Genomic DNA, 22,861 nt, shown 5'->3' with positions numbered 1-22,861 from the left:
GTCATTTCCTGTTGCCACTATAAACCTGTAATAAACCTACAGTAGGACTTTATGAATGAGCAAACAGCAATGCAGTGAGCATAGTTGATCATGATTTCCATAATGCTTATAGATATGCTAACCAGAAGACAAGGATGTCACTGGGTGGGTATCAATTCAGAGCATCAGTGTTTGAGCTGTTTTCTGTGTCTGGACTTCTAAAATCAGTTGGGTAAAAAGGTAAAAGGGATAAGTGAGCATCAAAGCAAATTAGTCTAAAAAGATAGGACTACTCTAACCTGGCTACTAAGCCAAAATTGGCCAACTAAAGCGATAAGACAGGGCCAAACCAGTGACCTACTTCTAAGTAGGTCATAAACAAAAACAGACACCAGGTATAGAATTGCCTGGTCACTGTTCCTGTCCTGGCATGTGCTGTAGCAGACCAAAAAGATTCCCTTGTAAGGATTGAGGTCTGCGCTGCCATGGAAATGGTTCAATTCATTTCCAGGAAGTGTCTCGAAAAATACTCTAAGCTAAACTTGACTGTTTGGATGCCAATCGCCAAACATTTCTGCTGGCTAATGGGAGAACCATTCTGCACTTGTTGTTCCGAGGCTAAACACCATTGGATTCCGTGGCTAAATCATTTTCCAAGGTGAACAACCAGGTCTTTGTAAGGGGAAGAGGGAATTCGAGGCAGGTCCCCCGTATTGATTTAACTTTTTGTTGTGTTATTTAGAAATGAGAAACACTTGACCTTGTGGGCAGTCTCTGCCTCATATAGATTGCAATGATGCACTACGCAAATTACCTGCTACTGCAGTGTTGCTGTAAGGGGTTGTAGGACGTCGTTGAAAAGACATGTAAAAAAAAAAAAAAAAAAAAAAATCCAGACGTTGAAGTTGGGTTCAATTTAGGTTCTGTATGAAAGATGAAAAGACGTATTTTCCATATGTTTAAAATGCATATTTTCCAGGATGTTGAAAAGGTATCTTTTCTGGACGTTGAAAAATATGTATTTTCCCGATGTTGAAATCAGGCAATTTTTTGGTTCTGAATTCAAGTTGAAAATATGTCATTTATAGACGTCTATGATTGGTTCAGATTTTGGACTGCACAAAAAAAAAGACAACCAAAAAGGCATTTGTGTTGGTCCGTGCTTACTGACATATAGCCTACAGTTTTGCCTGAGATTTAAGTTTATGAATGCCCATCTGTGTGGTAAGCCTACCACTTGTAAAACACCCAAAAAAGACACCCGGTCCAGACAGGAACAAAGAGAGACGTTGGCTCGTGCTTATTGGGGTGTATGTAGCCTGCCATGACAGCCACAATGGAATTGTATGAATGCCCATCCATTTTGTAGGCCCACCATTAGTAAAACAGGCTGTTGCATAGGCTTTATTAGTCATAAATGCTGTGACTAATCAATTTAAGCTCTGAATATCAGATATCCAACTTTATCAGGAGTTATCGTAAGCCTATTTGCAATGTGTTTACACTGCGGGAAATGCAGAAGTATTTTATTTTGTGCTATAACCAGCTTGTCAAACATTGACGGATACAAACGTGAAACTACTGATCATGACAATGTTTTTAGGATTGTTTGTTAACATGACAACGCATTTTATATTTGATTGGGTGCCATTTAGGTTAGGCTATTTGATCAGAGAAACCTGCATGTAAAAACTGTCAGTGTCATTACATTGTCATACATTTTATAATGTTATGTTGGTGCAACACCGCAGCGAGGGGTCATTAGACGAGCACCCTGAAGAGGCGCGCTGGGAATGGACAAGCAAAATATTTTGCTCCCCTGCCTTTGCCAAAGTGGGCACTGCTTATCACAGGGCGGCATCAGTGTTCATCTATAAAGCCCATATGCCACTGGTTGAGTGAAATTATCATTGTTTTGGGGCCGAATTATGTCAAGTTTTGTGTGTTGTTGTTGGAGGTGCGTCTTGGTCAGTTTAGCTCAGAAAATGCCTCCCTCGTCATTCTGCCGCCATTGCCGGCCTCCTAATCCTGCCTAATGAGCGGGCCGGACGTGCGTAGGATCATTCGCAGTGCTTAAAAAGTATTGTGAGCCATAATATGAATATACAAATATGAGTTATAAATGTGAATAAAGTGAAAGGTGTAGCAACCCAGTGACATCCATGAAGAAATATATACTCTCCAGTTTAGATACTGTTGTTCACTCATTCATAAACTCAGTGCTTTGTCTTTCTTACGATCCCTAGAACTATCTTAATGTGTACAAAGTCAAAACAATAAATTAAATCAAAATGCACTGTAATTAACGTGCTTAAGATCACATTCCTCTGTTGAATAAAAATAAAAATCACACATGATTAACTTGCATACATATCCCATTCCCCCCATTCTGACTCAGTTTGAAAAAACAAAAATTAACGCTTCCAAGAGATCCCACCTTCAAGCAAAAGCTTTGTTGATATAGAATTTGTGAGCATGTACTGTAGACTGACGGGTCTCACTAAGAGGAGTAACAATCATTCACGGTGCCAGAGAATCTAATACAACCAGTGTAGGGAACATTATGTGTACAAAGAACATGACACCAAAGTATTCTGCTCTGGCTTCTGATAAATTGCCTATTTTTGTATTAGTAATCAGGAATCATGGAAATAACATTCCAAAAACATGTATGATAGTGACTTTTGGTTGAACATAATCACACAAAATGTTTGCTAATTGTATGTTAGCAGATGCTGGAGTAACTGATAGGATACCATTCACCCAAAAGTATCAATGTGACAGGTTATAAGCTATTTTTAAGCCACACAACCACAAGTAACACTAATATAGGCTTAACCCATACATTTTCACTGGTTTTAAAGAACTAAAGAATATAGTCCAATAAGTTAAAAGGACTGAAAATGTAAAAAATAATAGCTAAAATATATAAGATTTATATAATATTATTAATTACCAGTAGAACCACATGTTCCCATTCCCTTAAATAATAAAAACACTTGTAAAAATCCTAATTACGTTATTACAATCAATTATCTGCATAATAAAGTTAAAGATTTGGATGCAACACATAGGTAGATATAAAGACACAGTAAGAATCAAAATATTATGGATTTGTTTTATGTGGTGCCTTGTTCCTTTGTACACATAGTGCCCCCCATTAGATTTTTCATAGGGCTACAGTTTAAATCAGATTTCTGGCCAGACTTGATGCCAGTGTGTTTATGGTTTAACTCCTCATTTGTCAGTATCATGCCATGTTGTTTGGAATGACAACAATGCGAGTTGGATATGGCAGAAACAGACTGGCATCCAGTCTAGCTTCTGGCACCAAGCATATGAAAAACTTCCAACATAGGCAATGGAACCATTGTGAACAACCATTCAAGTAAATTGTGCTTGTATCATGAACCCTCAAAGTGAATATCAGCATTCGGAAGATTAGTTTATGAAATCCTGCTGGACGATTTGCTCTTAACACTACATACATGACCTCTAGCTACTGAAATACAACTGCAGAGACAAACGGAAAATATATAAATGTCTCTTGAAAATGTGTGTCAACGTAGCAATTCATTATTGCACTTGAATGAGTCTGTAGATAACGTTACAATCTTATCATAATGGCCCTTTGACTCAAGCACAGTTATGGACAGATGATCCATCCAGACGAAGCGATAATGTCTAATCGGAACTTTGGATCCTCAATAAGTTCAGCTGGATCAGATGTTTCACTTTAAATTCACCATTATTAGAGTAGATACAAATCTTACATGTGTAGTTTTAAGTGTATGAAAATCTCTGCTATGCATTTCATGCTTATTTGCATGTTAACGAGAAATGTCATCTTAAAATATAGAGAAAAAAAGAAATAAATCAGCCACAAGAGCATTAGTGAGGTAGGGCACTGATGTTGGGTGATTAGGCAGTCGGCGTACCAATTCATCCCAAAGATGTTCGATGGGGTTGAGGTCAGGGCTCTGTGCAGGCCAGTCAACTTCATCCACACAGATCTAGACAAACCATTCCTGTGTGGACCTCGTTGTGCACAGGGGCATTGTCATGCTGAAACAAGAAAGGGCCTTCGCCAAACTGTTGCCACAAAGTTAGAAGCAGAGAATCGTATGCTGTAGCGTTAAGATTTCCCTTCACTGGAACTAAGGGTCCATAGCCCGAACCATGAAAAACAGCCCCAGACCACTATTCCTCATCCAAACTTTACAGTTGGCACTATGCATTCAGGCAGGTAGCGTTCTCCTGGCATCCGCCAAACCCAAAGTTGTCCGTTGGACTGACAGATGATTTTTACACTCTACGCACTTCAGCAATCCCGTTCTGTGAGCTTGTGTGGCCTACCACTTCACAGCTGAGCCGTTGTTGCTCCTAGGTTTCCACTTCACAATAAAAGCACTTACAGTTGACCGGGAATTTGACAAACTGACTTGTTGTAGAAGGTGCCACGTTGAAAGTCACTGTGCTCTTCAGTAAGACCATTATACTGTCAATGTTTGTCTATGGAGATTGCATGGCTGTGTGCTCGATTTTATACATCTGTTAGAAACGGGTGTGGCTGAAATAGACAAATTTGAAGGGGTGTCCACATGCAAATACTTTTGTACTATATAGTGTAAGGGTCTCCATAGAAACCCCTCTATTTTGGGAACACTATTCTGAAAGTTCTGTTAAAGCCTGATAATGTAGCATTTCCCTTCACAGGATCAGAGCGGCACTGGAGAAACTCTATTTTAGTTGCTCTAACTGCATTTGTCATCTTGGCTTTAAACCGTCAATAGACAAAAAGGAAATCCCCCTTCCCCCTGTGAATTATATTTGGATACAGGTCCCACAATAATGGTAACCTGGTTTCTGGGATGAGTCAAAAACATCCACAGTGGCCAAATGTATTAATATACCAACATATGTCAGGACATTTGCTTTTGTGCATTTTAATGTTTTTTCTTAAACGCAGATCTCACATCACTGAATGTTGTAAATGTGCCTACTAATGATGAATGTCCAATAGAAACGTAAAAACATACTCAGTTAAGCTAAGTGGGTTTTTGATCCTGCAGCTCTTCGGAAGTTTTCAGCTATGGTTCTTAGTCTCTGGCTTAACTCATCACATAGCTCAGCACGGGAGCCAATCGAATGACGCCAGAGCTGACATGAACAACAATAGACTGATTGCCGTCTTGCTCAGGGCAATTCCCTTAGATAAGGGAGGCCTTGCATCCCCCCCTCCTTCCCCTGAATTCTAGCCAACTACATTCCATCTCCCACCCTCTCCCATTTGGTTCCTGTAGTTACAAAGTGATCCATTTAGATTTTTGTTTAACTGCAAAGTTTCTGATGAATACATAGTTCAGGTCGAGAAGAGAGCGGTAAATGAACACCAACTTTATTTGAAACACAATGATATCTACAATCACACTCATGTCCTGTTACTGAGACCCGTCATATGTGTGTGAATGCTAAAGGGTGATACAGTACCTTGAATAATCAGACTGTTGGATTCAAAATGGTCTATAATTAAGCAATAAGGCCCGAGGTGGTGCGGTATATGGCCAATATACCACAGCTAAAGGCTGTTCTTATGCATAACGCAACGTGGAGTGCTAGAACACAGCCCTTAGCCGTGGTAGATTGGCCATATATCACAAACCCCTGAGGTGCCTTATTGCTAATATGAACTGATATCAACATAATTAGAGCAGTAAAAATAAATGTTTTGTCATACACATGGTATTCGGTCTGATATACCACGGCTTTCAGCCAATCAGCATTCAGGGCTTGAACCACCCAGTTTATAATACAGGATGACCATGTCCGAAACTGAATAGTAAGTAAGGAAGCGTTAATTTCTCTTTTAAATGCCTGGTATGCTTTGCTTTTCAGTTGTGAACACACAACCACTGCCTTCTGTTGCTAGCCTATCACCTTCGAGAGAGATCCTAAAAATCATGCTGACCTGTAACTTACATAGGACTAATTAAAAGATCACTAATCATAAAATGGGTCCTATGGTTAGTTTACAAATAAAATACAGGGACAGGTAATATTAAGCAAAGCATGCAGGTCTAAACATGTCTAAAAGAAATCAAACTATTTAAAAGATATTCATAATCATAAATGTCCTAGCATTAAAACCAATCACCGCATGAAATACCTCAACAGTTTGCCAGTTTGTAGATAGGAAGCGATAGTGAGAACACTCAATGCCACAACAGTACGGCTATCCCAGGGAACGGGGCAGACTCTGCAGTGTCTATTCTCCCCCTTTTCTAGGATTACTTGAAAAAATCAAGTCATTTCGAATTCAATGGCTGCAAAACATTGAGATGTGGAGGTTTCTGAGTCTTATTTGTTGACAGTACAAAAAAGAAGAGATCATACGTTTTTCTATTAAGTATTTTTTTCTCTTCTTATTGCCACTTTCATAAGAGAAAATGTGACAGAAGATCAGATAATCAAAACAGATCTTACGGTATATCATAGAAATGGGTTAATACTGAAGGTGACATTCAAAAACAGAACAGGTTCTTCTATACAGCAAAATATTTATAGCATTATAATGTTAGCATTATATACAGTTAAATAGTATGACCCTAGTGACTGCTCTACTCTGGACTATTCTCTATCCACTACACTACCCAGAGTGATTCTCTATTCTACTGAGCTTACCCCCTAGAGTAGCTCATTGTAAAACCCTAAAAGTGCTTGAGGCTCATGACAAGAAATTCAAAAGGAGAATCCAAAAGTGAAATTAAATAAAGTATGATGTTTTAGGGTCAAAACGATCTATGCATGTTTCTAGATATTTAAGGTTTTGATTGTGAATTATGCTATTTTTTCCCCACGTCAAAATCAAAATGGATAACTATTTGAATGAAACAAACACTAATTAATATTCATTGCCCTATTATGATGGTGACGTAAAACCATACATTTATATATTTGAATAAACCAGAACTTTTGGCCTGAAATTCCCTAACAAGGAAGTTACCACTTGCTGCACCATGTATGTATTGTTGAAGAATATGTGTGATTAATGATACCAAGAGATTGGGTAAATGATCTGGAAAGAGGGCAGTAGTGTAAACGTTGATGGGGGAAAAAACAACTGAATCAACGATAGAAGACAACCAAGCTTCTGTGAGTAAGTATGTCGGCTGAGATATTCATGGTTTGTGCAGGACGATTCAACATGATTAGGGCACAAGAAAAGCACCTGTCCAGAATAATGGGCCATGGTCCTTGTCAATGTACTGCCACTGACAAACAAATAGAAAAGTAGGTCATCGTCTTACTACGTTGAACTTGATGCAGAAAACACTATGATAGATGGTTGATTTTTTTATTAGAAAAGTATCCTCTTTCAGATAGGCTATTCGAGATGGTTCAGGGACAAACCCACAAAGAAGGACATGCTCCATGGCTTCAGAGATTTCACAAGAGAATGAAAACATTTCATTAAAATCACACATACTGGGTGATAAGATGACGCAGACAGATATGGCAGCTCTGCTTCTAGCTCCTAAGCACAATCATTTTGCTACACCTACAATAACGTTTGCTAAATATGTGTATGTGACCAACAAAATGAGATTTTATTTGATTTATATCAAGGTTATGGTCAACATACTTTGCTCCATCTTCAAGGGAAGTCATTCTAGCTGCTCTTCATGTTGTGGAGGTTTGAGAAGCCTAATTTGCTAAGGCTCTGAAGAAAATCATGTAGCACATTAATGTAGCGGTACTGGTCAGTTAAATGGTAAAGGTCAGTCTGGGAGGGGAGGGGGCAATGGGCAGCAGACAAGAGCTCAAATGTCCAAGGAGAAGGTCATTCTAAATTTAGGTCACAGCGACGACCAGTAGAGTGGCATAAAGCGGGAGGGAAAAGAGTACTGGGGCAAAGTGACGAAGCAGAAAAAACCCAGCGCAACTTCTGTGATTGGTAAAGGTTGAAATGTCCTCTTCAGAAGTGAGAAAGAGCTCTGTTTATGACAGTGAGAGATATGATACTAGAAATATGAATGATGTGTGCAGCAGCAGAAACAGGGGGATGAGTTTGACCAAGGAATATCAGATCAAATCACAGTTTGATTAAGAACAAAAGCAAGTTTTAGAGTATTTTAGTTCACCCATATTAGTTATTTTCAAATAAATATAGTGTTAGCACAATGACTGGAAGTCTATGGGATCTGGTAGCATGCTGGAGATGCTTTGGCTCAACGATTGTGAATGTCACAGTGAAGGGAAAGAGGATGGGCTGTTCATGTATAGACAAGGGAACATTCTCAGAATGGAATCATCCTTGTGGAACTGTGCCATGTAACACAGTGACAACAGAGTGCCTCGCTAATGGTGGCGGTTGGTGCGGGAGTCATCCATTACTAGAGCATCAAAGAATGTGTGTGTGTGCGTTTGTCTGACAGTCACACCAGACAGCAGCTTAGACAAAGTATTTTGAGTGTAGGATAACAGGTTTAAAATGGTTGGGTGCATTTAATAGTTCAATATTCTCCCTATTCTACAGAAAATTATTTGAAAAGGTAAACTTATAGTTGGTAACAGTGGGAAATTGCAATATTGCGGCATATGATTAGAACAAATATTAATCTGCCTGGCACAGACATAACTTCCAGTATTCAAAGGAAGCAGCTGCGGAAACCTGCCACAAATGGCACCAGTCTGTATTGGAATGTCTGTGTGCAACTAAGAGCTATGTTTACAGTAGCTAGAGCTGGCTGGTCAACTACAGGCCCAGTAACAACCTTATGTTTTAGAAGCTATTTAAAGCTGAACGCATTTATGTAGCACTGCCACTTATATACCAGTAAGAAGACATCTGAACATAAAAAAAAAAATAGTAATGTTATATTTCATAAAACCAATATGCACATTTTGTTTAGCCTTCTTTGCATACAACTGGCTGGTGCTTCAATTACTATTAGGCTAGATTTACTCAAACTACAGCTGCCTTTAGCACAGTAGAAACATAGAAATCACCGGTCAAATGTGTTTCCATTGCAGTTTTATCAGCTCCCTCTGGGTACTGAGAGCAGATAGTGGTTGCTTCCCTAAGCACAGGAGAAAATGGCTCTATCCAAAATAGGTTTTCCGACCCTTATAGGTGGTCTTTCGAAAGCAGAAAATAAAAGCTAGTTTCATATGGATTAGCCTATATTTTACAACTTGCTTGCTATTGGTCAAAACCTTTGGCCTTTTGAAGCACCATAGGGCAATAGAAGATTGCATGGGGACAAAAATGAAGACACGACTAACAATAATATTTTTTAAGGCTTTAAATAATTTTATTTTCACCTATAATTTCATAATACGTCACTGTTTAGACAGGGCAATGTTTTTGAATTTTAGAATGTATAGTAAAGAAAAATGAAAATCTGTTGCCATGAGCCTCCTGTCTAGTTTGCCTTTTTCTTCCATACTCTAGAATAGTGGACCATCAGAATCAACATGAGCTACAGCTGTCAAAGGAAACAACATTGTGACATCAAACAGTAACTCAAACAGCTGCACAGTAGCATTTCTAGGACCTTTAGGGAAAACAAACAGCTTTCAAAATTGTTCAGAGGCTAGCGACCATATGCACATTTCATCATGATGAATAGAATGAAAATAATCTAGAAGTGATTTTTTTCCCCCCACTGAAATTGTCACCAGTGATTTTAAATGCCATAGACCACCAACCCCTTAACCCAATACAAAGCGTTTTCTCTTTTTTAACCTGGGTTAACAATATTACCATAACAATATTGTCTAAATCTGTTCTACAATGCTTGTTGGAATTTGGGTTTGTATGACTATAATTTATACCACGTTTGGTTAGGTCGCAACTCTACATAATTGTCATAGTGCCTGCCAGAAACTAAAATACACTTCACCTCAATGAAGTATGGCATAACTCCCTGTACGTCAGCTGAAATAAGGAGTAGAGTACCTTATAGTCACCTGAAAGAGAGATTACATTTCACTAGCTCAGGGATGTAGAACTCAAATTCTCAAGTGCTACAGTGCCATGCTGGTTTCTGTTTCTCCCTGGCAATAAAAGTAGTTTCTTCCTGATCAGAAAGGTTCTTGTAAAAGTTATACAGTAAACCCAGGTAGTGGTAGAAATTAAAAATACAAACATGGCATATAAACTCACTGGTGTTTCTGGTTTAAAGGCGTGTGCGTTGGGGTTTTAACGGACAGATGAAAAAGGTATAGGCTACAGGTTGTTCCACAGATGACACGAAGAGGGTACTGTAACTAAAACACCTATTTCTGCCTTAAATGTTGAACTATTCTTCAGGGTGAATCCTTCCAACACTTGCTAAGAATTTTGGGGAACAAAAACATTCCCTTGAGAGACTCGGACTATGCATGTCTGTGAGCAATTTGTCCTTGAGACAGACAAATTATAATCAATTTAAACAGACAATGATTATCAGTTAGTAACTAACTTAAAATATGCTGTGAAATAATTAGATCCCTGTCAAATTGAGGCAGTCTCTGCGGTCTGCTGTCAACAATGTGTCTTGCCCATGCTAACAGGTGTATTTGTCAAGGTTTCAATACTGCTCTTGTAGAAGTTAATGGTTCTAGTATCTCCGTCTACCTAAACACGATGGCACTTGGTCATACAATGAGGAGCACCATAAAACTGTTGGTAAAGCCCTATTTGCAGGGCATGGTGGTGGCCTTGACTAAATATATGCAGTAACCTTCAGTACTTACAGTGCATTCAGAAAGTATTCAGACCCCTTGACTACTTCCACATTGTTACGTTAAAGCCTTATTCTGAAATTGATTAAATATTTTTTTCCCCCTTATCAATCTACACACAATATCCCATAATGACAAAGAAAAAACAACTTTAGGAAAAAAAAATGAAATATTTAGACTCTTTACTCAGTACTTTGTTCAAACACCTTTGGCAGCGATTACAGCCTCGAGTCTTCTTGGGTATGACGCTACAAGCTTGGCTCACCTGTATTTGGGGAGTTTATTCCATTCTCCTCTGCAGATCCTCTCAAGCTCTGTCAGGTTGGATGGGGAGCGTCGCTGCACAGCTATTTTCAGGTCTATCCAGAGATGTTTGATCGGGTTCAAGTCCGGGCTCTGGCTGGGCCATTCAAGTACATTCAGAGACTTGTTCCGAAGCCCCTCCTGCGTTATCTTGGCTGTGTGCTTAGGGTCGTTGTCCTGTTGGAAGGTGAACCTTCGCCCCAGTCTGAGGTCCTGAGTGCTTTGGAGCAGGTTTAATTCAAGGATCTCTCTGTACTTTGCTCCGTTCATCTTTCCCGCGATCCTGACTAGTCTCCCAGTCCCTGCCACTGAAAAACATCCCCACAGAATGATGCTGCCACCACCAAGCTTCACTGTCAGGATGGTGCCAGATTTCCTCCAGACGTGACACTTGGCATTCAGGGCAAAGAGTTCTATCTTGTTTCTCATGGTCAGAGTCCTTTAGGTGCCTTTTGGCAAACTCCAAGCGGATGTCATGTGCCTTTTACTGAGGAGTGGCTTCAGTCTGGCCACTCTACCATAAAGGCCTGATTGGTGAAGTCCTGCAGAGATGATTGTCCTTTTGGAAGTTTCTCCCATCTCCACAGAGGAAATCTGGAGCTCTGTCAGAGTGACCATCAGGTTCTTGGTCACATCCTTGACCAAGGCCCTTCTCCCCCAATTGCTCAGTTTTGCCAGGCGGCCAGCTCTAGGAAGAGTCTTGGTGGTCCCAAACTTCTTCCATTTAAGAATGATGGAGGCCACTGTTCTTGGGGAACCCTTCCCCAGATCTGGGCCTCGACACAATCCTGTCTCGGAGCTCCACGGACAATTCCTTCGACCTTATGGCATGGTTTTTGCACTGACACGCCCTGTTAACTGTGGGACATTATATAGACAGGTGTGTTCCTTTCCAAATCCTGTTCAATCAATTGAATTTACCACAGGTGGACTCCAATCAAGTTGTAGAAACACTTCAAGGACGATCAATGGAAACAGGATGCACCTGAGCTCAATTGAATCTCATAGCAAAGGGTCTGAAAACTTAGGTAAATAAGGTATTTGTTTTTTTATTAGTAATAAATTAGCAAATTTCTAAAAAACGTTGTTTTTTTGCTTTGTCATTATGGGGTATTATTTAGAAAAAGGATGTAACGTAACAAAATGTGGAAAAGGTGAAGGGGTCTGAATACTTTCCGAATGCACTGTATGGACCCAGAACTTCATTGAGCATCTGACCAATTACGCAAAGACATTAGTTCTGGGTTAACTGAGATTAGGCAGCGTCTAACCCACAGAATAATTGACAGCAGCGCAAATGTAGGCCTATATTAAAAATCCATCAGTGTTATACCAGGCCTTCTAAAATAATCTCTCTCCTCTTTGAGACTGTTCATTTTACACCCGTCATCTGTGGGAAACTGCAGATATAGCCTAAAACGTTTGATTGGGCACTTTTATTTCAGATCACAATATGAACCCATTTACTTGCAAGGAGATAAAGTAGCTGGCACGGAGAGAGCTTTTAGAAGCACATCCACAGTATGGCGAGCAGAGCTTCATCTGTATCTATTTTAATCATGTCAAACACAGAGCTTTCAAGCCCTGCTAGTTGTGAGGGATTGTGCAAGTGTTACGTCATAGTCCAGTTCCTCTCAGGTATATCAAATGCACTCAATAAAAACACAAAACAGGACTGGCAGGTTGTATGTTTCTGTATTTGTCCATTTATTAGAGTCTCTGGAAAACATACTGAGGGTGTGAGAAATTAAGAAAGGTTGGTGTTGACGATAATTATTTCATGGTTTGTTCTGGAGTTATGCTAACCTAACATATGGCTAAACTAAAAACACAGGAGTTGTCTAGGGTGAGGTGTGTAGTTCACGTCAGGTAAACGACTTATCAGCTATCTGGAACTTTGGGCACCTGCGCTGAATGGCTGGAGTAGTTTATCTGTGTGTTGTCTGTTACCACCAAACAAGCCTTTTTCAAACGCCAACAGCTTCTATCCTTTGTTCGGATCATAGAAGCTGCTGCACAGCATATAATTGTATTCTCTATTTCTATTAAGAAAGGTTGCACATTTCTCTTGGATTATGCATTTAACGTTTCAACCAATCTGCTGACAAGAACAAACGGGGGTAATTAATGCTACAGTATTCATACTTTTTTGTCAGTGTGTCTCTCTTCGCTCCCTGTCCATATCTCTCGCTCGCCATTTACCTGCATGCACCGCACCAGCCCTTTATAGTGATGGGAGACCAGGCTGGCTACATCCTGATATGGTTAACAACTTCTCAACTTGATGGTTTTTTATTTATGACAAATGGTCAGAAAAAGGACTGGATAGGTGAAACCAGTTTGTTATGTGGCGTTTCTGCCACATTGCCTAAAAGTTTAACCAATCCAATCCTTTCACATTGTTTGGTTCAACGAGGACAGAAACTCATTAAGGGGTTTTGGGACATCATTTGATGTGTTTTCAGTGTCAACTCCAAGCAAGTAAAAAGGATTTAAAAAACACATTTTACCTCAATTTTGTTCAAATCTACCAGGAATTGTCCGTTTCTCCTCTTCAAGGTCGTAATGAGGAAATGTGCATTTGGTCAGGCGCTACAGCTATAGAAAAACACTTACCAAAGCAAACATGAACAAAGAGAAAGTAATGCTCTATTAATTCTACAAATAATAATCTACAGTTTAAACATATCAAAATAATTTCCAGATGGTAAAGCTTATCAACCTGGGTCACATTTGCAGGAGAACTCCACCAAAAACAATAGAGGTATCACAAATATTTTTCCCTGAAAAGACACTGCTCCATGTTCAGACTGTGATTTGTGCAGGGGGGAGAGATTCTCACACACCAGTTTATAGACTAAGGTATTCAACCCTGGTCTGGAAGAGCTACTGGGTATGTAGGCTTTTGTTCCAGCCCTGAACACAAACATTCAGTTCAGGTAATCATTGTCCAAACAGAAGACCATGATTAATTGAGTCAGGTGTGATTACAGGTCTGGAACAAAAGCCTGCACCCTCCAGTACCTCTCCAGGAAGAGTCAGAATCCCTTGGAGTAGGGAGTGTTCCAACGTCAGACGGCCCAAATTGAAGGAACAGCAACGGATTGCGGAGCAACATGTTGGGATTCAGCATGAATTTATCAGGAATTGTATTATTGTTCTCCATTTATCTGGAAACATGCATCCTTCCAAAGACATGTTGTTCTGCTTTCCTTGTCTGGTTGCCACAGTAACAGGACTCACACGGAGGAGGAAATCTCAGCAACACATTACTTTTCATAGGCGTAATTTCAGTGTAACTACTAACTAAGGGTATAACTCATGTAATTACCTTGTAACAAAGTCTAAGTACAGGCAGCTATATTTCTTACCTTTGTTAATCAAGTTTTGAACCTAAAACAAAAGGTTCTAAACACAGCATATCTGCACATAAATAACTTGTTACAGGGCAAGAACACATGCTATTCCACTGGTAGTCCCTGTGCAGTTATTCTACTTCATTATCTGTACAGAGAACCAGTCCCGAAAAATACACACCAATTTCCACAGTTTGAACATGGAGCACAGTGTCAACTGTCCTAAAAAAAAGCACAGCTTGTTCGGGTTTTGATTGAGTCCTCCTGTAAATGTGTAGGTATAGGAGATTTTGGGTGTTACAGTGAGGGGAAGACAGAGCACACAGGGGGTGCAGTAGCACAACTTACTCAGCTTTCGCCCCCTGAATCAGGAGAGCGTTGACACAGTCCAAACTGCCTGCACGGGCAGCCTTATGGATGGGTGTCTCACCCACATAGTCCTGAGAAAGAGGGAGGTTATAGAGAAAGAGAAAGAAATATGTTACACACTGTATTTACACAAACTGAAGCAGTTGCTCACATTTCTTGTGCTGCAATAATATGCATCAGGTTAGCCTCCCCCCTCTCATTTCCCTTAGAGCAGTGTCTGGTGAGGTCTGCCAGACACCAGGGTAAAGTTCTCCAGAGGCAGAGTGAACTCTTCACCCCAGCTGCACGGCAGGCCACACGGCTGTAGAGTATCACGCATGAGAGAAAGAGAGAGGGAAGGCAGTAGAGAGAGAGGGAGATGTAGAAGGCTGTGGCAAAAGCGAGCATTTTTTTTTCTTCAATAGATGCCTCCTGCACGAGAGAGAAAGTGAGTGAGGTGCTGAAAGAGTGGTAGAGAGAGATTGAGTGTTTTTCCAACAAATCCCTCCTCCATCCATAACCGCTGTTCTTCACATCCAGAGAATGTAGGCCATTTGACATGCTGTAGTGGTGACCCACCCTGCACCTCATCCCTGGGTGGCTCTATTCAATCCATACAAGGGAGGGGTTAAAAGAGGGTGATGGGTTTAATGGAGGGGAAACTGTATGGCTATTTTTGAAATGGGTGTTGAATTTTGTAATGTAAGCTGTATTAAAGCTCTATTAGAAATAACAGTGACATGCTGCAGCAAGCCAAGAGAAGAGGTAGGAGTTATGCCATCATGAACTACTATTCAGATGTCTCTTGAGTGGTGCAGTGAAGCGTCAGATGGTCAGTGAAAATGTGTGCACACAAGACAGGAGTGTAAACAAAAGAACATGTCAACATGTCAAGTCTAAATAAAAACAATATTGTCTATTCATATGTAGATAAGCGTACGTGTGCACATACACACCGACTAGTGGTTTTCTGTCAGTCATTAATCCAACAGCATGGAGATAAAAGCAGGTTGGCTGGGGCTCGTAACACACAGGGTTGAGGAGGTTTTATACATGTAATAACAACCATAGCCACAAAACAGAATGGATATCTTTCCTCTTAAAATACAGTACCAGTCAAAGGTTTGGACACCTACTCATTCAAGGGTTTTTCTTTATTTTTACTATTTTCTACATTGTAGAATAATAGTGAAGACATCAAAACTATGAAATAACGCATACGGAATCACGTAGTAACCAAGAAAAGTGTATATTTGAGATTCTTCAAAATAGCCACCATTTGTCTTGATGACAGCTTTGCACACACTTGGCATTCTCTCACCCAGCTTCATGGGGTAGTCACCTGGAATGCACTTCAATTAACAGGTGTAACCTTGTTAAAAGTTACATTTGTGGAATTTATTTCCTTCTAAATGCATTTTAGCCAATCAGTTGTGTTGTGACAAGGTAGGGGTGGTATACAGAAGATTTGATAAAAGACTAAGTCCATATTATGGCAAGAACAGCTCAAATAAGCAAAGAGAAACGACAGTCCATCATTACTTTATGACATGAAGGTCAGTCAATCCGGAAAATTTTTAGAACTTCGAAGAAAATGTCTTCAAGTGCAGTCGCAAAAAACAATCAAGTGCCATGATGAAACTGGCTCTCATAACGACCGCCACAGAAAAGACCCAGTTACCTCTGCTGCAGAGGATAAGTTCATTAGTTACCAGCCTCAGAAATTGTAGCCCAAATAAATGCTTCAGAGTTCAAGTAACAGACACATCTCAACATCAACTGTTCAGAGGAGACTGAGTCAGGCCTTCATGGTTGAATTGCTGCAAAGAAACCACTACTGAAGGACACCAATAATAAGAAGAGACTTGCTTGGGCCAAAGAAACACGAGCAATTGACATTCGACCGGTGGAAATCTGTCCTTTAGTCTGATGTGTCCAAATTTGAGATTTTTGGATTCCAACCGCCGTGTCTTTGTGAGATGCAGAGTAGGTGAACGGATGATCTCTGCATATGTGGTTCCGACCGTGAAGCATGGAGGAGGTGCTTTGCTGGTGACACTGTCTGTGATATATTTAGAATTCAAGGCACACTTAACCAGCATGGCTATCACAGCATTCTGCAGCGATACACCAGCCCATCTGGTTTGCACTTAGTGGACTACCATTTTTTTTTTAACAGGACAATGACGCAACACACCTCCAGGCTGTGTAAGGGCTATTTGACCAAGAAGGAGAGTGATGGAGTGCTGCATCAGATGACCTGGCATCCTCAATCACCGAACCTCAACCCAATTGAGATGGTTTGGGATGAGCATTGGGGTTGGGGACCGCAGAGTGAAGGAAAAACAGCCAACAAGTGCTCCGCATATGTGGGTACTCATTTAAGACTGTTGGGAAAGCATTCCAGGTGAAGCTGGTTGAGAGAATGCCAAGAGTGTGCAAAGCTGTCATCAAGGCAAAGTGTGGCTACTTTGAAGAATATCAAATATATTTGGATTCGTTTTTTTTTTTAAATGGGTTACTACATGATTCCATGTGTTATTTCATAGTTTTGATGTCTTCACTATTATTCTACAATGTAGAAAATAGTCAAAATAAAGAAAAACCCTTGAATGAGTAGGTGTGTCCAAACTTTTGACTGGTAATGTACGTTCAATCTAAATGTGTAACGGGTACCAATTCAGACGGGCCAAGGGTCGGGTGGCCCAAAGCCAGGATGATCTCTTTGATTGGATCAGTCTGAGGTCAGCCTCTCTCACAAACACTGGCTGATGTCATTTTTACTACGTCTGTTCCCCTTTTCCTACTGTGTGTGTGTGTGTGTGTTTTGGTAAGTTTACGCATCCATGTGCACTGTACCTGTCTGTTGATGTCGGCGCCAGCATGCAGCAGCCACAGCAGGCATTCTGGGTGGCCCCCAAACGCAGCGATGTGAGTGGGTGTCTGAGCAAACCTTGTGGTCACCGCGTTGACCCCACAGCCCACCTGCACCAGACGCATCACACACTCCAACTGAGAAGAGACAGAAATATATACAGTTGTAAACACACACACGGGTGAAGACGGAAGTTTACATACACCTTAGCCAAATACATTTAAACTCAGTTTTTCACAATTCCTGACATTTAATCCTTGTACAAATTTCCGGTCTTAGGTCAGTTAGGATCACCACTTCATTTTAAGAATGTAAAATGTCAGAATAATAGTAGAGAGAATGATTTTATTTCTTTCATCACATTCCCAGTGGGTCAGAAGTTTACATACACTCAATTAGTATTTGGTAGCATTGCCTATAAATTGTTTAACTTGGATCAAACACTTCAGGTAGCCTTCCAAAAGCTTCCCACAATAAGTTGGGTGAATTTTGGCCTGTTCCGCCTGACAGAGTTGGTGTAACTGAGTCAGGTTTGTAGGCCTCCTTGCTCGCACATGCTTTTTCAGTTCTGCCCACAAATATTCTATAGGATTGAGGTCAGGGCTTTGTTGTCCTTAAGCCATTTTGCAACAACTTTGGAAGTATGCTTGGGGTCATTGTCCATTTGGAAGACCCATTTGCGACCAAGCTTTAACTTCCTGACTGATGTCTTGAGATGGTGCTTCAATATATTCACATAAATTTCCTCCCTCATGATGCCATCTATTTTGTGAAGTGCACCAGTCCCTCCTGCAGCAAAGCACCCCCATAACATGATGCTGCCACCCCTGTGGTTCACGCTTTGGATGGTGTTCTTCAGCTTGCAAGCCACCCCCTTTTTCCTCCAAACATAACGATGGTCATTATGGCCAAACAGTTCTATTTTTGTTTCATCAGACCAGAGGACATTTCTCCAAAAAAGTACGATCTACAGTTGCAAACCGTAGTCTGGCTTTTTTTATGGCGGTTTTGGAGCAGTGGCTTCTTCCTTGCTGAGCGGCCTTTCAGGTTATGTCAATATAGGACTCGTTTTACTGTGTGTATAGATACTTTTGTACCTGTTTCCTCCAGCATCTTCACAAGGTCCTTTGCTGTTGTTCTGGAATTGATTTGCACTTTTCTCACCAAAGTACATTTATCTCCAGGAGACAGCACGCGTCTCCTTCCTGAGCGATATGGCGGCTGCGTGGTCCCATGGTGTTTATACTTGCGTACTATTGTTTGTACAGATAAACGTGGTATCTTCAGGAGTTCGGAAATTGCTCCCAAGGATGAACCAGACTTGTGAAGGTCTACAATTTTTTTTCTGAGGTCTTGGCTGATTTCTTTTGATTTTCCCATGATGTCAAGCAAAGAGGCACTGAGTTTGAAGGTAGGCCTTGAAATACATCCACAGGTACACCTCCAATTGACTCAAATTATGTAAATTAGCCTATGAGAAACTTCTAAAGCCATTACATAATTTTCTGGAATTTTCCAAGCTGTTTAAAGGCACAGTCAACTTAGTGTATGTAAACTTCTGACCCACTTGAATTGTGATTCAGTGAATTATAAGTGAAATAATCGGTTGGTAAACAATTGTTGGAAAAATGACTTGTGTCATGCACAAAGTAGATGTCCTAACCCGACTTGCCAAAACTATAGTTTGGTAACAAGAAATTTGTGGAGTGGTTGAAAATTGAGTTTTAATGACTCCAACATAAGTTTATGTAAACTTCAACTGTAATATATATATATATATATATATATCCAATACAGTGTGTCAAAGCCCCCTGCTGTGTCTGTCCTGCTGTGAGGAAATCCACAGGCCATCAAGCAAAACAGTATAGTGAATAAATACAAAAGAAAAAAGGCCTACAGTATCAGTATTTCCTGTCATCAAATACCTCCCTGCGGTTATTTTACAACCGGTACAAATCACCCTACGCTGGGGTGGTATCCAGATTGTCATACCGACCTTCAGCCATACATGGATATTTGGTAATACCGCCACTGAACACAAAGGGCGCTATTTTCAAACACCACTGAGCCTTTTTAATACGAAGGTTAGCAATGCTAACAAGTACATGCAAGGCTCTTGATCCACGAGGCGATTTTCTGCTGTTATTTGAAAGTGAAGCTTGATTTTCAAAGACGCTAACCACTTAGCTAGATAGCTAACTAACTACTAATTTAGCACACCAAATGCACAACTGCAGAGCATTTAGCAAATTTCAGACAGTTAACTTAATAGCTATAAGAAATCTTAGCTGGCAAACATTTTGTTGTTAATTCCATTCTGTAACTAGATCACCTGGCTCGTGCTGCACAACAGCGAGTGAGTCACAAGGCTCCGGTCTCTCATTGTTGTGCGCTTGTAAACAAACACCACGTGAATGGGTACTACCGGTAAGCTTCATAATGAAAAATTGTGACAGTTGAAATGAAGGCAATCTTCTTTATCTCCTAACATATTTCACAAGTTGACTGCAGGTATTTACTTAAAAAGTAGCTACAACATTCAAATGTATAAAAAATAAAATTGTTAATGGTATTGAAAAACCCTTTGTGGTTATTTCCAAATACTGCGTATATGGTATACTAAAGCCTAAATCAGACCCAGTTAACCGCCACCAGGGCAATATAATAATGCATCAATCCAAATAACTATATTACATTTACATTTGTGTAATGTATCTTATCCAGAGTGACTTACAGTAGTGAGTACAAACATTTTTGTACTGGTCCCTCGTGGGAATCGAACCCACAACCCTAGTGTTGCAAGCACCATGCTCTACCAACAGCCTCATGGGACCTACCACCTCACTTGGTGTTAAACCAACCTATAAAGGGTGTTTTTAATTGTTTTATTTTTTTTAATTCAAACTATTTGACATGTCAAATGTTGATTTCTGCAAGAGTGAGGTGTGATTTAAAGTGCCACTCCAGTCTCCTTTTCACCTCATTTAACACCTGATTTACTTAGAAGGCACATCGCAATAGGTGGTGCAGGTAATTCATGGAGCAACTGGGGGGGGGGGGGTGGGGGGGGGCTATGCAAATACAGTCTGACCCTCCTGTGAGTGGCTTGATCAGACATCTTTTTTTTGCAGCAGTAGCAACAGTGCTGTAGCAGGACATCTATTAGACAAGGATGTAACCTGGAAGTTGGCCATACTCCTTCTTGTTTGTATATTGTGTTTGTGCAAGTTAGTTTTTTATGATCAACACAAGTGAGAAAACTATGCTTCTCACAACCACAAACTTGTTCAGTCATTGAGTCAGGCAGACCATGCCTCGGGCTATTCGTAAAACCCTGCTCTAACAGTAACAGGATACAGTAACAGTGTGAATACTAACTCAGCAGCACAGAGGAGAGTCAACGGATGACTCGATTTTAGTAAATGCCTGAGGCTGAGTTAGCATACTGTCACTAACCAGGCAGGGACAGGGAAATAGAGAGGGCAGAATGTGTTGTTCTCAGTGTGTGCTGAAAATAGATTGACAATTTATACAGTGTAGCTATTGTACTTTCACTTCTCTCTCAAATCGATCAGCATCCAGTCAGCGATGAGGCTGATTTGCGCAGCGAGTGGCACAGCGGTTTAAGGCACTGCGTCTCAGTGCTAGAGGCGTCACTACAGACACCCTGGTTCGAATCCAGGCTGTATCACAACCGGCAGTGATTGGGAGTCCCATAGGGCGGCGCACAATTGGCCCAGCGTCGTCCGGGTTTGGCCGGTATTGTAAATAAGAATTTGTTCTTAATAACTGACTTAGTTAAATAAATAAAAAATAAAAACATGGATTTATAATGTTCCTCCTAGTTAAACAATCAGGTAGGCTGGACTGGAGCTCACCCCGTCCTTCGGTTGACTTGTTTACAATGTTTATGTATACACTTGCACATGGGAAGGAGTCCTGTGTGCTTACAAACTGCCTTTTGGCGCGTTACAGGTTATTGGATTTCCAACGCAACCAATAAACAATCGAGCCCGCCACACTGTAACCGGTGCACATATCAAAGAAACTACACTTACCGAGTTAAACTTACACCCAGGTGTTCAGGGGGATGCTAGATAGCTAATTAGTACGGGTGGTCACCTCTTGGCGTCCTTCTGTTTTCCGTAAACAAGCGCCGTAACATGGAGATATGACCGTGTGGGAACACGTTATCAAGGTGTGTATCAAATTGTTATTTCTGGCTGATATGAATGATAAGGTCCTTATGCTTCCAAAACCTTACCGCAAGCGACACATGTTAATGTTCAGACCGAACCGTGTCAGGGAGGGACCTTAACAAAACTCCCCCTGAAGACGCCTTCGTCCAATGACTTGTGTAATCTAATGGAACTAAGAGTAATGATCAAGGGCTAGCTAGCTAACGTTACCTAAATATTTATAATTCAGTCGCGGTCAGACTGTCTTAAAATGGCAGCTGGAAACCTCGGCCAAAGATGGTTAGAAACTCTGTGCCTCGGCCTTTTTATTTCTTGGTAATAAAAAAATCCCATTACCTTTCCAAAATGAGCAGCCCAATGTATGGGTGTCCAGCCGTAGAAAGAGTCCTCCACGGCTAACTCCGCCGGGTTTGAGGTGTACTGAAGAAGTGAGCACAACGCACCGATATCTCCATCCCTGCACGCCCGGTGGACTGGGAAGCGAACGTTCAGAACCTCCTCACTTGAAAATCCCGACTCAATGCCCACCGACATTATCAAACTAATATAAAATACTATTTTAGCAAGGTATCGGTAAACGCAGTCGCCTGTTTCCAAATGTAATTATTGTGGTAATGCTTCTTTGAGTGCCTTTTCACGAAGGCACCGTCACCCTGCTTGCTTGCAACATTGAGCACACAGAGACAGTGATGAGGCTCGAGTTTCTTGTCCAATGCACTGAGATTAAAACTTGAAGCGACTTGCAAATTCAGGGATGGAGTTTTGTACGCATGACTCGGCACTAAATTCACATTTTACTATCTGATACATGTAATATAAATACTGCCAATCTCTGCCTGTATCCTAGGCTATTATACCTGCAAAACGTCAACAAACCCAGCCGATCTACTTACAATTGGATGCATGGCTCTTTGCAATTAGATTGCACAAAAATATCGGCCTCAATAACGTTTTATTGCAACAATGAAACATAAGATTGGGTTACATACTGTAGTCTACGATTCACAAAATAAGCTCAGATAGTCTACTACTCAGTATGAACATTTTAAAAACAATGGATTGTAGTAGCCTAT

At 40.6% G+C, this 22,861-nt stretch overlaps 1 protein-coding gene across 1 annotated transcript in view; it reads right to left on the bottom strand.

Moving 5' to 3' along the window:
* LOC139538691 (ankyrin repeat domain-containing protein 10-like) overlaps nt 1–22,492 on the bottom strand; it is a 30,930-nt gene extending 8,438 nt beyond the window's left edge. Inside the window, exons 1-3 of the mRNA XM_071341051.1 lie at nt 22,125–22,492; nt 17,574–17,726; nt 14,715–14,806 (exon numbers count right to left, since the gene is read on the bottom strand). Of these exons, the coding sequence (XP_071197152.1) occupies nt 14,715–14,806; nt 17,574–17,726; nt 22,125–22,322 (443 nt within the window). The 5' untranslated portion in view covers nt 22,323–22,492. The remainder of the gene's footprint in view (nt 1–14,714; nt 14,807–17,573; nt 17,727–22,124) is intronic.
* Between the last annotated feature and the right edge of the window lie 369 nt (nt 22,493–22,861).

This window comes from Salvelinus alpinus, chromosome 14 (genome assembly GCF_045679555.1).
Source record: "Salvelinus alpinus chromosome 14, SLU_Salpinus.1, whole genome shotgun sequence".
In the NCBI taxonomy this organism is placed as follows: Eukaryota; Metazoa; Chordata; class Actinopteri; order Salmoniformes; family Salmonidae; genus Salvelinus; species Salvelinus alpinus.
The sequence above is the reverse complement of the archived record's forward strand: the minus strand, read 5'-3'. Positions and strand labels throughout refer to the sequence as shown.